The sequence below is a fragment of the Pyrgilauda ruficollis genome, unplaced genomic scaffold (genome assembly GCF_017590135.1).
Source record: "Pyrgilauda ruficollis isolate IOZ18807 unplaced genomic scaffold, ASM1759013v1 scaffold5, whole genome shotgun sequence".
Classification (NCBI taxonomy): Eukaryota; Metazoa; Chordata; class Aves; order Passeriformes; family Passeridae; genus Pyrgilauda; species Pyrgilauda ruficollis.
Window position 1 is genome coordinate 40,846 of NW_024526599.1, and position 16,864 is coordinate 57,709.

General features: G+C 38.6%; 2 protein-coding genes across 3 annotated transcripts in view; one reads left to right on the forward strand and one right to left on the reverse strand.

The window, feature by feature from the left end:
- TBCK (TBC1 domain containing kinase) overlaps positions 1-6,884 on the reverse strand; it is a gene marked incomplete at its 3' end in the record, with an annotated part of 47,133 nt that extends 40,249 nt beyond the window's left edge. The window contains exons 1-3 of the mRNA XM_041479886.1: positions 6,846-6,884; positions 2,793-3,027; positions 422-494 (exon numbers count right to left, since the gene is read on the reverse strand). Of these exons, the coding sequence (XP_041335820.1) occupies positions 422-494; positions 2,793-2,985 (266 nt within the window). The remainder of the gene's footprint in view (positions 1-421; positions 495-2,792; positions 3,028-6,845) is intronic.
- Positions 6,885-6,972: 88 nt separating this feature from the next.
- AIMP1 (aminoacyl tRNA synthetase complex interacting multifunctional protein 1) overlaps positions 6,973-16,864 on the forward strand; it is a 30,987-nt gene continuing 21,095 nt past the window's right edge. Inside the window, exon 1 of one of the 2 annotated variants that reach the window (XM_041480002.1) lies at positions 6,973-7,022. In XM_041480002.1, coding sequence (XP_041335936.1) covers positions 7,021-7,022 — 2 coding nt within the window. In that variant the 5' untranslated portion in view covers positions 6,973-7,020. Of the gene's footprint in view, positions 7,023-7,150; positions 7,170-16,864 lie in introns of those variants that run through there. The other variant, XM_041480004.1, reaches the window with a different exon arrangement.

Consider the following 16,864-nt stretch of genomic DNA (forward strand, 5'->3'; position numbering starts at 1 on the left):
TGTCCACCTTCTACAAGATAAATTAATAGATTTCTACAAATAAAAAACACACACAAAAATTCTATCTGTTCTAGTGAAAGCTGTATTTCATCTTCTAGCAGACTTAACCTTCACATTAATTCTTGGAAAGTTCTATATCCTGTCATAGGTCTGATTTTATTTTTGAAAGGAAACCCCAAAACTACAGTATTTTCTAAGTTACAAAGCATTTCTTTCAATTGTAAGCAAGTTTCCCATAACAAAATTTCACAGAAATTAGTACTCCCACTTTGGGTGCATATTTTTTATCTGCTAAACAAGGTCTTTGGTTAAACAGAGTAAAATTTAGATAAACCAGTAAAGTTAAAAGATGGTCCAGGATTTTGCCACAGATGATATGTGAAATAGTGATGAGTGGATTTGAGTTAGCTTGACACCTCACCTGACAGGCTTGCTTTCTCGTAGCAAATCTTCCAGACTCTTCTCACAATGTTCAGCTGCCACAACCAGTCTCTCTAATTTGAAAAAAAAAAAAAAAAAAAAAAAAAAAAAAAAAAAAAAAAAAAAAAAAAAAAAAAAGTAGAAGAGGACTGGAATCCAAATGAAACTCTGAGAGTAGAGACTTCTTGTTATACCTATTTGGCAGATGTTGAAGTATTTTGACATACATTGTACAGAGAATTACACATAAATAAACGTTACAAGATGAACAGCTTATGGATAACACCACTATTTTTTGTTTATGGGATACAGAAAATTATCTTCCCAGTTTCCTTCTGCAAAGCATTGTCAATCCAACAATCCACACATCCAGTAATTTCCTAACAAAAATTTTCAGATTGCCATCTACAATGGTAGCATAGATTTTTAAAAAGTTTAATTTTATAGAAGAAAATATATTGGAATGTTTTTCTTTTATTTTTATATTCTCCCTTTGAAAGCCTTTTGTGGGGGAATTTATAGATCTAATTTATTTTTACATTGTTTTCCTAGTCTGCTCTCACATTTCTCTGCAAGAATGTAAACTGACATTTGCAAGCAGAACTCCACAAACATTTTATCATTGGGCATAGAACTGACACATGGAAAGTTCTGCCAGTATCAGAACAATAAAATTTGCTGCCAAATTTCCCATATTATATCAAAATTCGTAGCTGCTATTCTAGTGATTGTTAAAACAGAACACTCTCCTGACTTCATGGTTAGACATTTTATTTACTATCTTTTAAGTTACTTCAACTATAAGAATTAATTTTTTTCCTTCATTTTTATACACACACATAAATCTTCATGTAATTTACTTTTTGCAATCAAAAAGACTATGTTTTACTATTTATTTTTTATTTATTAAATGTTATGTTAGTTAATACTTCCTAACCTTTCACCCCAAACAATACTGTAAGAAAATCCCAGGTTTTGTTTCAAGCAGTACTAGTGAAAACAAATGAAAATTATTAAATTTTCTAGACCTCCTGACTGCATAAGTGAAAAATTACATGTTTGAGGGCAAAGCAAAACACATAAAGAACCCCCTGACCGACAGAATACTACAGTATCTGGAGTTGGCAATATCCTAATTTGGTAGAAATCTGCAACATTTCATCAGACTGCATTCTAAAAGGGGAAAAAATGACTTGCCCTACTTTATGAGAGCCTGTAGGTAATCAAATACATACAATGCACTTTTGTACGAGAACAGTGTTGATTTAAAAGTTAAAGGTGGTAATGACTTAAATTGTTACAGGTGTTGCAGCCTTTTTGTGGAAATTAAGTGCTGTAGTCCTGCTGAGCTTGCAACAGAATATCTAGAGCAGAAAAAAGCAACAGAAGTTTTATTTGAGCTAATCATAAGTGTGATAACAGGTACTGAAAAAAACCTTTCAAACCTGTACTAGAATAAAGTAACGCCTAGTGGGAGAAATCTTAAAGAAATCAAAAGTTAATAATACAGGAAGCTTGCAGCCAGGACATGAGATGATAACACCGGTTGCAAATCAAGGACAAGAAACCCAGCCATCACATGAAAATGTTCACAAGATTAGAACATGGATGTAGGAGTTCACTGTCACAGTCATATTTTCTGGAAAAATCCCCTTGCCCAGGATTTCTTTCCTGGAAGCTGAGAAGCCTCAGAGAAAAAGGAAAACAATATTATCTCATTAGCTTCTGCTGTGTTTTGCTGCTTTAGAATGTGGTTTGGAGGTTGTTTCATTGGTTTAATGTGAATTGTTTTTGACTTATTAGCTAATTACAGCTAAGCTGTGTCGAGGCTCTGGAGAGAGTCACGAATTTTTCGGTAGTATCTTTTTAGCCTTCTGTCTGTATCCTTTCTGTATTAGTATAGTATTCTTTAATATAATATAGATAATAAAATAATAAATTAGCCTTCCAAGAACATGAAGTCAGATTCATCATTTCCTTCCTGCCATGGGGCAGCTCACAAATACAAGAGTTCACCATCAAAAATACATGTATTTCCATACTCCACACAAAGACATGGCAGAGCAATTCAGTTCAAGAATCTCAGTAAGGTATAAAAAGAAAGACATTCTTAGCTTTTACCTGTTACTGAAACACAACAAGACAGGACAGACGACTAATCTCTTCTTTGAGTCTACAGAGAAGAAGCAAAAGAGCCAATACCACCAATTATAGCAAAGATATTCAGGAATTTTGAGACTGAAAACTGGCCACTTGCTGGTGCTGTAAAGGCAGTATTCTGCTCAGTCACCTTAAAATATATTGTCACCAAAAAAACCCCAAACCCAAAATCGTAATCTTACAAAAAACTTGCTTGTTAAACAGACACTCACCATGTTTACCTCTGGTAATGTCAACGTACTGGCAAAGTCTGGGATGGGTGATTGTTTTAAGGATTTGAAATCTGCCCAGAATTTTTATGGAGTTAGGTGTTAGAGGGAGGCCATTACTTCCACAGACATCGTGTGGCAGAGCTGAGGCAAAGAAGGTGGAGGCACCCATCACAGTGTCCTTTAAAGGAAACATCTTTTTCACAAAGTCTTAAGCCCTTCCGAGCAATTCGTGTTCCTTAAATAGAGAACACAGAGTAAAAATTCATCAGCAAAAGATACAGACTCAGGTTACTAGGTGTTTACAAAATAATGCAATTAAGATTTTTTTTTTTTTTAATTCCTCAGGAATTCACACAGGAGAAACAGAAGACTTAATTTGGTCTCAAAATTGTTCTTTCTCTAAGGGAACAATCTTGTTCAAAGCACAAAATTCCCAGTAAAAAAATACTAAATTTATTTGTGAATCCCAACTGAAAGCAAATCCACACAGGCTGCACAAAGTTCCTTATATACTAAACATGGTACATGCAAATGGATATTATGAAAGATACCTTCTGTTTTAACTAACACAGTCCAACTTAGGATACAAAGCAAACATAAAAGACCGATTCCATTTGTGGGTTTTTTCCCCTAAAGAAACACAGACATGAGGTATGTACTTTTACATTCTAATAAATATCAAAATAAATCATATTGAATACAAATGTATAGTGTTAAGGAATCAAACTTAGAAAAATCCAAAATAGCTTTGACCATCAGAATATTTATATTAGTATTTGCATTAAAAGTCTTATTTATAAAGATACAATACTTTCATATCTCATGGACATTTCATAATTTTTTGCAGAAGATTTATTTTAGGATGTGAACAATGCACATTACAGTTAGATTTTTCCACTGGAAAGACACCAATTGGACAGAGTGCAAGCACAAAGATTTACTGGCATGTAGCAGGTTCCAATTGGAAACCCATAAGTGTGTATTTATAAGAAGAACCCCCATTCCTGTAAAAACATCTGCCAAATAAACTACTCAACGTCAGAAAGAAAATATATATTAAACACTTAGAAAAAATAACTGAGTTTACAGATTCAATTATAACCTTGCTTGGCACAGTGATCCTCTAAGGCTTGCTCTAAAATAGAAGAAAACCAAGTTATTATGATTAGAGTGGAAGGGAGGGGAGTAAGATTATGCCTATGCAAGATGCATCATGTCTCGAAGAAGGTAAATATGTAGTGCACAATATATTTACTGAGGTAAAATGTTGTCGGATAATACTTCTCTAATACACTGTATTTGCATTCAGCTGACACTTAGAAAGGAATTTTAATAAAAAGAATTGTTAAATCCCATCAATTCAATAACCCATCAATTTTAAGTGATTGAACTTTCCTAGCAAAACCTACAGATCACTTGGCTTACGAGGAGGAATTACAGCACCTGGAATTTGCTCAAGTAGGCAACTGCACACCTATCACTCACCCCTTTGGCTGGAAACCAGATGGGCAAAAAGCAAGACATGAGATAAGCAAACAACCCTTCCTGCCACCCACCTAAAGGAATTAATAAGGAATTTTAACAGGTATGGAACAAAACACATCCTCTTACTACAGAGTTAATTACAGTGAATCCATGAAAGCAATGAAAAAGGCTTTCTCTGATATCAGCAGCCACTCAATTGCTACCCCCACAGCCAAACTCTGATCTCTCCTTAATTCTCAACTTACATAAATTCCAGAGACTGAGTTGAAAAATAAAACAAGTAACCCCAAACTTAAGCCTTCCACTGCCTTTAGAAAGGGACACATATTACACCTTAAATGAAAGAGGTTTTTTAACAATTTTTTTTTCAGTCTCAACACTTCTCTAGAAACTTACTGACATTTCTAAATTCAAAAACAATGGTTATAGATATTTTAAAAGTTCATTTGAAGAAAAGCTCTTCTCTATTTTTAAATCGAGGGGGTTTATTTGTTTGTTTTTGGTTTCTTTTTTTACTCCACATCAAAGTCTGGCAGAACTGTAAACACAGGAGAGTGCTACCCATTGTCCTTACTTCAATGCACACAATTCTACACCTCAAAATCACTTTCACTGTATAGAAACGACACATACTGCATTAATTTTATGATTTGAAGGAATTAATTATATCCTGCAGAACCTCCCCATCACTTTGAAATAAAAACAGGAAGAGAAGAAGAAAGGTTTGTTATTTTAAACTGACACCAGAACCAGTTAACGCAAATTCAATTTTGGGGTTGAATTCTGGAAATTCAATTCTAATAATCCAAACCAGCAAGGATGGAAGAGGAAGTGAAGACTTGTCTTATTAGTGTCATCTAAAATTACTGAGTCACTGTTTCCAAAGCAGCATTCATTCCATATATGAGAGGCAGTCTGTCACATCTGTGAAACGTGCCTGGCACGAAGGTTAGAAGTCCAGGAGTGGATTTGTTGCATCCCACCTCTGAACAGCCTTTCCCAGCTCCCTACCTTCATCCATATCCTCCTTACAAACCTTTATAGTACACAAAAACACTCACCAACATTCTCAGCAAAATCAGAAAAAAAAAAAAAAACCCTTTAGAAATTCCTGTTCAATATTCAAATTAGCACTGTTTTGAAAATCTTGCAGCAGGTACCTTTTGGTGTCCCAACATGAGAAATAAAATACAAAGTGGAACTCCACCTATTGAGCAATTTATTTGCTCCTCCAAATATGTACAGCTCTCAGAGAGCAAATGTTTTTTCTTCAGACATCAGCCTTTTCTAGAACCACCACTTCCAACTTCCTCACTGCAGCAGTGCTAAGGCGACTGAGTTAAGGGACACTAAGAACTTTGCCCTTAGGGAAAAAAAAAGTCAAAACGTAAAAAATCCGATTCTCAGAAGCAAATACCGCACATACAAAGAGATCAACCTGAATGAGTCCATCCAGTGAAACGTGTCTATAAATTCATAAAGCATCCACATGCAGAAATAATGGCAAGTAGCCCCTTTAGGAACTTGAAATGCCTACTGACTTAAATGCCTCCTGAGTACTCAGGTGCAAATATTCCTTACCTTATGAAGGCAGCTTTTCTGAATTAAAAGATAATTATACTGCTCTTAAATTATTTTTAAAGCAATTGAGAGCAATTTCAGGAGAGCAGGTAGCCTAAACATACTATACTTAACACTTTTCCATTAAATCATGGTACGCTAAACAAAGTGGGCCATTTCATTGGAAGAAATCCTTCCACAAAATAACTTTGCTCTTAACTCTTAAAATATTCCTGCTACAACTACAGTAGTTATTAATTTGATAAAATAACTGAAGTAGAATATACAAGTCTAACTAGTGTCGCTAGTTCACAAAAAAACCTGAAACTGAGTGATTTCACCAAGTTTATTAAAATGCAGAATAGGTATCAAAGAAAAGTTGAATTCTGCTACATCAGTGCCCTAACGAAGACCTAAAATGAGTTTTGTCACCCTTTGATTTATCCGACACACACATCTGTTCAGGAACCAAACCCGGCACCAGAGAGATCGCTTTTGCCCGGTTCTCTAAAGGACTCACGGAAATCCTGGGGACCCTGCTCACCCCTGCGCTGCCACAGACAACCTGGCCAGAGACCCTGGGGAAAGGAGGGGCACGGGGAGAGGATGGGGAAGGGCAGGGGAAGGAGCAAGGGGATGGGGATGGGAGCAGGGATCGGGAAGAGGAGAGGGATAGAGGAAGGGGATGGGGATGGGAGCAGGGATCGGGAAGAGGAGAGGGATAGAGGAAGGGGATGGGGATCCGGGTGAGGATAGAGGGACGGGACAAGGCAGAGGACCGGGAAATAGGGAAGGCAAAGGCTCCGGAGGTACCTGCGCCAGCGCCGCCGCCCCCGGCCCCACCCCGCCCGCCCCCGTGATGTCACTGCTCCCCGCCAGCCGCTCGCTGTAGGGCCATAGGGGCGACCTGCACAGTGCCTGAGCTTCCTTTTTTCCCAGGGTTATTGAAAAACACAACGAAAAAACCCAACATAAACCAAAAAAGAAAAAAGAGAGAGAGTTTAACACCTTTCCCCCCGCGTGTGTGCGTGCTCTGCCAGTGCTCCGGGCGCCTAAGCCCTGTGCGTGCTGGGGGAGCGAGGCTCTCCCGGGCGCCTGCTTGCAAACGTCAGGCGCTCGCCGGAGCAGCCCCGGGAGCGGGTCCTTCTTGCCCGGGCGGGCAGCGGCGGCGGCTCCTCGGTTGATGTGAGTGTCCCGGCGGGGCCGCGGGCCCGGCCCGCTCCGCGCTCTCCGTGCCCCGCTCCGCTGGCCTCGCCTCGCCGCTCCCTCGCCAGCCGCTGGGAAACGGCGCTATGGGTGCCCCGCGGGCCGGGCCGGGCCGAGCTCCCCGCGGTGGGTGGGAGGGAGCCAGGCGGGGCCCCGCTAATTTACTGCTGCTAATTTACTGCTGCTAATTTGCTGCGAGCCGCCGGCCAGCGCGGGTGCCCCGTGGCGGTGGTCGCAGGGAGGCCGCACTCGTGGGGGAGTGTCGGAGTATCGGGATCGGAGGGCGAGCCGCAGGAAGCGGCGTCACGGCCGTGGTTTAATTCATCCCAGGGATTTTGTCCAGGGGCCCGAGGTGCGCTCCGGCTGCAGGGCGGCGTGGCACGTTCAGGGCCGCGCTTTGCCGTTCGTCTCCGAGCGGCTGCGGTCCTTTCTTCAGTGCTGGCGCTGGAATGGCCTTTGGAAGCGGCGTGGGCTGTGCCGGGAGATGCTGTGTTGGGCCGGAAAGTGTATGCACGGGAATAGCCACTGGCGTTTGCTGTTGCTAAAGGAATCGTAGATGCTGCCTCACTTTTGGTTAATTGTATAAGTGCTGTTATACTCGCGCATAGCCTTGAGTGAGGGACAGAGCATAACCCAGTGTTTGGTCCTTCCTGAGCAGAGGTTTGACAAGGTTTGACATACAGCACGTGTTCCGTGCAGGGACGCGTGCACTGGATCCACAAGGATGCGCTTTTGGTTATGTTGCCAGTCCACAGCCCCCCAGCCTATGGCACCACTCCTGAAGCACTGTACCTATTGGGTTTCTATCAGTATTAAATCAATATATATCAGTACTGTGTGAATCAGATAGTCCTGTACCTGGGGCTCATCAATAAGTGCTCTTGAGCTGGGTTTAGCATCTGGCAAAATAAAGGCAATACTACTGCAAACTGAGTAATACTTTCATTTCTTGCTCATTCTGATTCTTTAACTCAGAGATTTTTATTTTCTTTTAAGTGAAGTCATTGCTTTTCACAAATAGTTCTGGGATTCAGGATACTTAGGTGGAATCTGCAGTAAGGTGAGGCAGTAGGGATTAAATACAGCCTCCCAGTTTGATACGTCCTTGCCATTCACCTGTTATATTATCCTCCAGTTATGTTTAAATTTTATTACACCCTGTTGGAAAAAAGTCCAAATTATAAAATTAAGCAAAACCAAAGTCTGAAGCCTGAGTTTCTAATACTGGGTGTTACTAAAAGGTATAAGGACTTAGAAATGACTAACAGAAAGAACTTTGCCAAATGGTTGGTAAAGTGGGGGTTTTGGTTTTGGGGGTTTTTGACTTAATTTGTGCAGGGGGGCAGTGTTGTAAATTTTTAGGTAGCCTCAAGGGTCATTGCTTTTCAATACAACTTCATCATAATCTCTCCACCTGGTCACTCCTTAACAATATATTCCAGTTGCAGTAATTTTGACTTAGGAGAACATTTTGCAATATGAGTTACTTTGATGTTTTAGCAGCACTGAATCCTGAAGGTCCAAGATGTTGAAGGCAGAAATTATTCTTAAAACTAGTTTCAGCATGTTTATGCTCTAGAATGTCTCTTTCCTGTTGTAACTAGATGCATATTTTCCATACATTGCTCTAGGTATCTTTGTTTATTTTACACCTTTAAATGTAGAGAGGGAAGGAAACAACTACTGATTCTCCAGACTGAAAGCAGTGGATTGTGTGAAGAAAATGGTATTGAATGGAAAAGGGTATTTGCTAAAAAAAAAAAATCTGTGCAAATCTTAAAATAGTCCATCAGATTGGAATAATAAGACTCAAGTTGCCTAGAGCCTTGAAGACTTGATGCTTCTGATAATGAAGCATATTTGAGTGGGAAAACAATCTGAAAAATAAGTCTAATGCAGAAAGGTATGATGATATAGCCTTCATATTGTTGTAACTCTGATTCAGTATGAATTTAATAATGGCAAGTTAACCTAGGGTCTCTTTATTGAAGGAGGGTTAAACAGTCTATGGATTTTTCTTAATCCACTCAGTTTTGCAGCTTCCCTGCCCTTTCCCCATTAAAGTAGAATAAATAATTTTATGGATGTCTTGTTACTCTGAAAAAACTTGATATCAGACTGAAGAGTGGATCTTGAACTGACAAGAAATAACACATATTGAGATGCAAAATAGGACATAAATGTTATCCCAGACCTGTCTAGACCAAGAATGAAAAAAAGAATTGTTATTGTGTGCCTACAAATCCCACATACCTTACAAGTTCCTATGAACATGCTTGGGAAATACCTATATAAAAAAATGTTGTAAAGCAGTTGTCATTAGAAGGATTGGTCAGGTGTGCAGAAAGACAGATCTGGTAATGACCACAGTATTTTTGAACTTTCCTGATTATGATCTGATTGCTTTATGTCACAGCTATTAATTGATGTTTGTCTCTTCTAAGGGAGTGTTACCTAAAACCTAAAGAAGGTAAAATGCTAGCCAGCACAGAGAAAGGGAGGAGTCAGCACAGAGGGCAGCTGCTAGGAGCATCAGATGGGAGCCAAGCAAACAGCACCTCCTCCTCCTTGCAGTGGTGTGAGTTGTGTGATGTCAGTCCAGCAGAGACCCCCAGAAACCCCTGTGTTCTCCTGAACAGTTACCTGCATGGTTCTTACCTTCACCAGGAAACATTTCCGCTGTTAAATATCCTGTCATGCTGGGGGTGAGGGGAAGTCAATGTTTATTTTTCATTTCCATGGTTACATTAGTATTAAACAGCAGGGGGAGGAAAAAGGTCTCCAATGGCTTTTTTTTTTCTCCAGTATGATGGAAGCCATCCTTGCTCATAATTTAATATAGTTTTAAAAAGATTTGGATACTTCTCAAAGCAGCCTTCTGATGTCTTTTTTCTATTAATATGTTGTAATATTGAATTTTATATTTCTCTGTGCTTGGGGAGAAGTGCTTTCTTTAAAAAAATCCTTTAAGGAAAATTTTGAAGTGACTGCAGATCAGTAAGTCACCAGTTGAACAGTTTTTTCTCTTGGAGGACAAAAAAATGCTGTGCTGTCTGCATTATGATGTTAGAGGTCAATTTATTCAGAGTGAGTGTAAATTTAATACATTGGTATTTTACTTCACAGGTGGTTTCTTTATCCTGCTTTCACACTTAACAAATCTTTCATGTCTATTATGTTGTCCCAAATAAACACACTTGAATATGTGGAAATATCACAGAAGGGCAGGTTTTTATTGCATGGTTTTTTAAATTAAATAAAACACAGGCATGTAAAAGACAGAATTGTGATTGGGTTTGTAATGCTGGGTGTAACAAAAGGACCTTAGCAGAAGAGGAGCAAAAGATCTTCTCATCTACTGTAACTTAATGACTTCTGACAGATGTTTGCCTAGCCTGTTTTTAAAACCTTCCAGTGATGGATATTCCACAGCCTCCAAAGGCAGCCTGTTCAGTCTATTACTCTTACTTGAAAGTTTTCCAAAACTTAAATCTTGCTTCCTTTTTCATGTCTGCATCAGACCTGGTGAACAGTTTAGTCCCATTCTCGTACCAACTTGCTTTGTCTTTGAAGAACAAGACCAGGTCTCCCATTTATCTTCTCTTCTGTAGACTAAACAACTGGGCTTCTTTCAAGCTTTTTGATCTTCTTTGAAGTGTCTTGAAAAAGTTGAGAGACAGGAAAGGGGAATCTGAACAAAGGCAAATCTCTGTGCCAGTTGTAGGGGGTCTTGAGTATGTATGAGTTCAATGTGAGTATTGCTTGGGCAGCCTCTTGAGCAGCTGAGGCAGTTTACCTATAAAAAATTGTGGCTGGTCAGGCCTTTCCTGACTTGCTTCTCCCTTATTCCATCCTATGTCGCTCAGACTTGCTTTCTGGAGAAATTACAAGTTTGCACTTTTTTTTTCTTTAAACTGGAGCAGACAGGTGTGGCAGGGTGGTAGACTCCCAGCTGAGGAGTTGTTCTTTGTAGTTTATTTAATGTAGTGTTGTGTTAATTGATTGAGTTGTTAGTTGCCTTTATGCCTTTTGGGCCATAAAGTTTTCTAATGATGAAGTCCATAACAAGCTTGAAACATGTTGCAAGAATGTATTTTCCTCCTGAAAATACAGACCCTGTGGTTACAGTCAGTTGAATAGATTGATAGATGAAACAGGAGAAAGTGGTTTTTTGAGCATAATAAAAACGTGCTAGTTTGCTTGGGCAGCATGATGGCTCCAAATGTTTTGAGATTTGTCACCATGTCCATTTGAGTATTCCTAAACTTTCCAAACATCCATGTTTACATTTAAATAGGAAAAGTTTCATGTCTGAGCATGCTCTGTGCTTCTAGCAAATGCTTTTAAATTCAGTACTGTTAGAAATTTCTGGGCAGTTATAACTGGTTTTAGGCATGGCAATCACTGTCAGTCTTGAGTACAAAGTTCAGTGTGCCAGATTCCTGTTCTTTCTAGGGAGCAGTTGCTTATGATGTAAATCTCTGGACAACCTCAACCAGTGCCTCACCACTCTCAATTTTTAGGTTCTTATGTCACTTAATATAAATTAACAGCCCAGAAACTGTTCTTTGACTTCCAGAACTGTAGAGAGGGAAGATTAAACTAGCATTCCTATTACAAAGCAACATGTACTGTGTTTAATCATCATCTGCTAAACACAATTCATGCAGAACTCATTTGTGCCTCAGAATTCTTAAATGCTGACAGAGATTCTATTCAGGATGAGGAGAAAATTGAATTCCTTGCAGCTGGTAATGCATTAAATATCATCAAAAATTGCCTCAAGTTAACACATGTATTCTTGAGGTCATTTGCTTCAATCTTTTGGCATAAAACCCCCTATTATGGAAGACTTCTATTTCCATTTCCTTCTCATCAGGAGCTTTCTCAACATAGCTGAGTACAAATTAATAGTGTAAAGCTTAGTTTGTGACTTCAGGACCCTCTCTCAGAAACTATTCATGGCCATTGGATCTGATTTCTATCCCAGAGTGTTTCTCAGTTACAGTTTAATATACAGCTTTGTAGTGGCATCTTGTTTCAGACTGTCAAGATAAGTGGACAGATCATTTCAGCAGCTCATTTGTCTGGGGTAGCTGGGGACTGCTGTTCCCCCAGGAGTGCAGGGGCTGGTGCATGGCATGTGAAAGGCATTGCATTTGGCTTGCTGGCAGCTGCTCTGGAGGCAAGGCCCTAAGTTCACCTCTGTGAACACATCTGCTAGTCCTACTGTAAGGTTTGAAACCTTTTGTGTCAAGGGCTCTAATAATTGGTAACAGTCGCACACTAAGGAAGTCACTGTTGCCAACTAGGATATGACACTGAATCGTACCCCAGGGAAATTAATCTTTTCTTAGGGGTTCAGTTACCCTTGCTGCATCACAATGGGTAAGTAGTTTCACATCCAAATGACCCCCTATAAAATAATGCTCATGATAAGACCTAGGCACACACAGATCTTTTCTTTTCCTTTGCATTTTACTGAAAACTTACCTGCAAATTAGTACTTTTGAAGATGTTAAACCAACATATGTCAATTGAAAAAAATTGTTTAAAAATTATTGGATTTTTAATAGAAGAATTTGGAACACAGCAAAATTAGAATTTACTTTAGTTTAGACAAAGTTTGTCTTAAAACTTCTTTTGTTTCTATAGTTTGAATCCATAAATGAAAAATGGCTATTCCCCAAAAGCTGCTTGGAGGATTCTTCTGTCAGAGACTATCAGTCTTAATAGCTGACATCAGCCCTCTCAACATCCAAGATGAGTACACAGGGAGTTTGTTTGCTTTTGTGAATTTCTGTTTCCTGCTGCACAGATCAGCATTAAAAGAGAGGAAATAATTTTCCTCCTAGAAGTTTTAAAAGCTGTGAACCCCAAGTGCTCCTCAGTGCATACAATTACAAAGGAGTGGTAGATGCTGCTGGCACGTGGTTTTGAAGTGACATGAAACTGCTTCTGGCTGCTGAGGATTAGTTGTCAGTCCACTTCAGATACAGAAGTTCATTTAGACTTTCCATTCCACAGCTGAATAAATTATTTTCTCTGCACAGGGTTAGTTAGTATCTTTACAGGTTTTTATTAAAATAACATCCTATTATGTGAGTAAATTCGGCATTGGAAAGTACAATTATTTGTGTAGTGTGGTTTTTTGGTGGGTTTTTTTTTTTGTGTGTGTAAATAAGGTGCTGCAGCTGCAGGCTCAAAGTTCATCAAGGACTGCTCTTACTCTGAAAATTTTGTTTGACAGCTTTGTTGCTCCCTCTTAAAAGATGTTTGCCATTATTCTTGCCTTGGTTACACACAGATGTGCACACAAACTTGCATGTTTTCAGTTTTTTCTTCAGGTGTAATTTGGCCCACGTAAAGAATGCCTAAAGGTTCTGCCTCAGTAAATACCAGCAGCTGCTAATGTGTCTGAAGGTAGAGGACACTGATTCTTTCAAAATACATCTGCATGAGGTCTGCTCAGTGCTTTTGTGAGTACATAATGGTTATTTTTAACCTGAGCACTTGTTTTAATTGAATGGTTAAATCCTGTTTTCCTTTAGCTGCGCTACAAGACACTAGTTTTACATGTAGATAAGCTGATATTAATGGAAAAGTAGTAAATTTCAAAGGTCTCTTAACACACTTGGACTATGTAAGATAACTAGCAGACAGGTTTCAGATATTAAGAGCATTAGGAACTGAAATGTTCCTGTGAAGTACCTAACCCAATACCATTATTTTGCAGACTATTGCAAACATAAAATACATTGTTTAATGATATTCTTATTCTCAAACTTCAAGTTTCTAAGGAAAAGATATTTTTGAAGTGTCTGCTTAGCAGCTAGGGATTTTGATAAGGATCTTTATCCTTATTGCTATGACAGACCCAAAAGATGAATTGCAGATTTTGAGGGATATTTTAAAAATACATCTTTGTTCTCAACTGAAACTTCTCTTAGGGAGAGGGTGTAAACAGCTCTTTCTTTCTTTTCCTTTCTGTAACTGGTGTACTTGCTCTAAATTAAGGAAATAGTTTGTGACTTCAGGACCCTCTTAATGTTAATGTTTGCTTTTTTTAAGATAAAATTACAAAAATCAGTAAAATGCCTGAGAAACTTCTTGGCATCAACAGGTAGATTTCAGTGCAGTTCTGATTCTTCTCTCTGATTTATGAGTAGTTTACTCTGTAGTTACAACAGTAATCTAAAGCTTTCACTTTACTTTCCCGGTAAAACCCTAGAGGGTGAACCACAGTACAGATTCTTTGAGTTCCTGTGACATATGCTGACCTTGCAGACTTGTCCAGATGCAGCTGAGTCCTCTTAAATTTCTGAATTTATAGGCATATGTGTGTGTCTGTAATTGTAAAGTTCATCACCTGTCAGAGAAGTTTTATGAGGATACTTTGAGACATGAATAACAGATACTTTTTAATATATATATTTTTATTTGTATATGCACACACATCTATATATAACCACAAAAAAACCCAACAAAATGAAAGAAAAACAAAATGAACAAAAAACCTTGTCAGTTTTTGATGTAAGTTTTCTGTTCCAAAGACCTGGATGTATTTTGTGTTTGGAAATTGGTGATTACAGTCAAAGAAATGAGGCAGTGTGTTGTGGGCGTTGCATCTTTTCCATCACGGGATTTATTGTGGGAATTTCTTGTGCACGTGGCGATAATTTACTGAAAGATTTTGATAGTATTATTAAAATATTAGTGCAGTGGGATTCAAAAGATAAACATTGTTGAAAAATCCATAAGGCTGTCCAACTGTTTTGGCATATGAGCTGCTACTTAAGCTGCAGCCTGCACTACAAAGCACAGCCAGATGAATCTCTAGGGCACTTGCAGGGACCTGGCAGATGCAGTGGGTGTGGAACCTGGTGAGACTTCAGTCGAGCGGCTCAAAGAAATTGCTTTCCTTGAGCTGTGTTGTGAGCCATCCTTGGCTGTTCAATTACTGGGCAAACTGCTCAGGTAAATAAATTAAGGTGTAAATTTTGTTACAGACCACATCCAAGTGCTTGACTGCTATCTTAACCTGGGCAGAACTCCTTAAGGGTGATCATGTCTCTGCTTTGTTTAGTCCTTGGAGTGTCTCCTCAGAGGTGGGAACACAAAGTTGATTCAGAATTGGGCTGAGGCAAGCATTAGTAGAAATTTCTCCCTGAATAGACATTTAGCATAAGTTTACATCAGGGATGTGAATAAAGCTGCAAGTACTCTTAACCTTTTGAGTGTTGCAGCTGTAGTGTGTTAAGGTATGATGCAGTTAATTAATACAACGTGGCACCAACTAAAGTTTTGAAATATAAATTGTATTTAAAAGATTTTTACTTCTGACTATTGAGTTTCTAATGAGCTCTACCATATCAATCCAAGACATCACTTTTAATGCAAATTAGGCCAGTCAATTTCATTCATTATATGTTGTAATGCTTTACTTCCTCATTCATTGCTTCTCATAGATTTGACTTTTGCCAGTCTCATTAATGCTATGACTTGCTTGTAACTTTGGTGCATCATTCCCTTTCAAGGCAGACTTGTCTTCACGTTTAAAAATAGTCATTACTAAGTAACTTCTGTTGTCTCAAAATTGGTACCAGTGGATTGGCCTTTTGTTGTGTGATGTTCCATCATATGTTTAAAAAATCTCTTTCATGCTGCAGTGTTTTTCAATATGAAAAAGTTCAGTTTTCTGTGTTTTTACTATTTACAGCCCTTTAAAATTGGGAGGGGTAAGCTCTTAGGACTACTAAAAGGACCTGTCTGCAGCTGGGATGGAGCCTGATTTATCTGGCAGCCAGAAGGGTTGGACTGTAGTCTCCAGAGCTAGCAAATCATTCCACAGAGCTGACATTCCTACTTGGATGGACTGTATTAGACATTTTGGTGTTTGAAAATCTGCAAAGCAGTTATTCTGACTTCCTCAGTGCCAAAGATGCGAGTTGAAATAACATGCAGCAAAAATGTGCAACTTTGCCTACTAATTTGGTGCTTGGCAAATTCCTTTCAATACTGACCACACAGAAGCTTATAGACAGGGAATGCACAATAAGTTGTATTTAGGAGCTAAAAGAAAAAAAAACCCAAAAACAAAAACGGGTTGTTTGACTGCTTAAAACCCCAGTACAGTTTGGGGAGAATGGAAGACAAGATCTGATGTCCTGCAATTATGAATCTTTAAAGCTGTGCTGACATATTTTGTAACACCCTCTTAACATTTTAGTCTGTAACTTAATTTTGTTCATATTAAAAAGACCATTCTTTTTTTAGAAGAATATAATTTTTCTAATTTTTTTCTAATAAAATCTAGAAAAATTCTTTTTTTTTAGAAAAATACTAGGATAGTAGTTAAAAATTCATTTGATGTTTTGTAGTACCCAAATCTCTAGTGCCCAGCAGGGAATCACTGGTCTAGTACTGCAAGTCAGAAATCAGGTTCCATGATGATTCATTTGATAATTTCTAGGTTTGAACTAATCTGCCAATACTGCTCAAATTTTGGAAAAAAACTCAAAACGAAACCAGTTGTGGTTTAAGTTTGGGGTTAGGAGTTGTTTTGTTTTGTTGATTTTTTTCTTTGCGTTTAAATTTTTTTTGTGGGTTATTTTTGTTTCTTTTGGGGGTGATTTTTGTTTGTATGTTTTCTGGGGGTCGTTTTGTTTTGTGGCTTTTTTGTTTGGTTGTTTTTTGGGGTTTTTTTAAATTTTAATTTTACTGTTACTTTTCAAGTGTTTGCCATTGTTCTGCCAGAAATGTTTTGATAGGTCTCTTGCCATATGTGGAGAAGGACCTGGGTGAGCACCTACTTTTTGAAT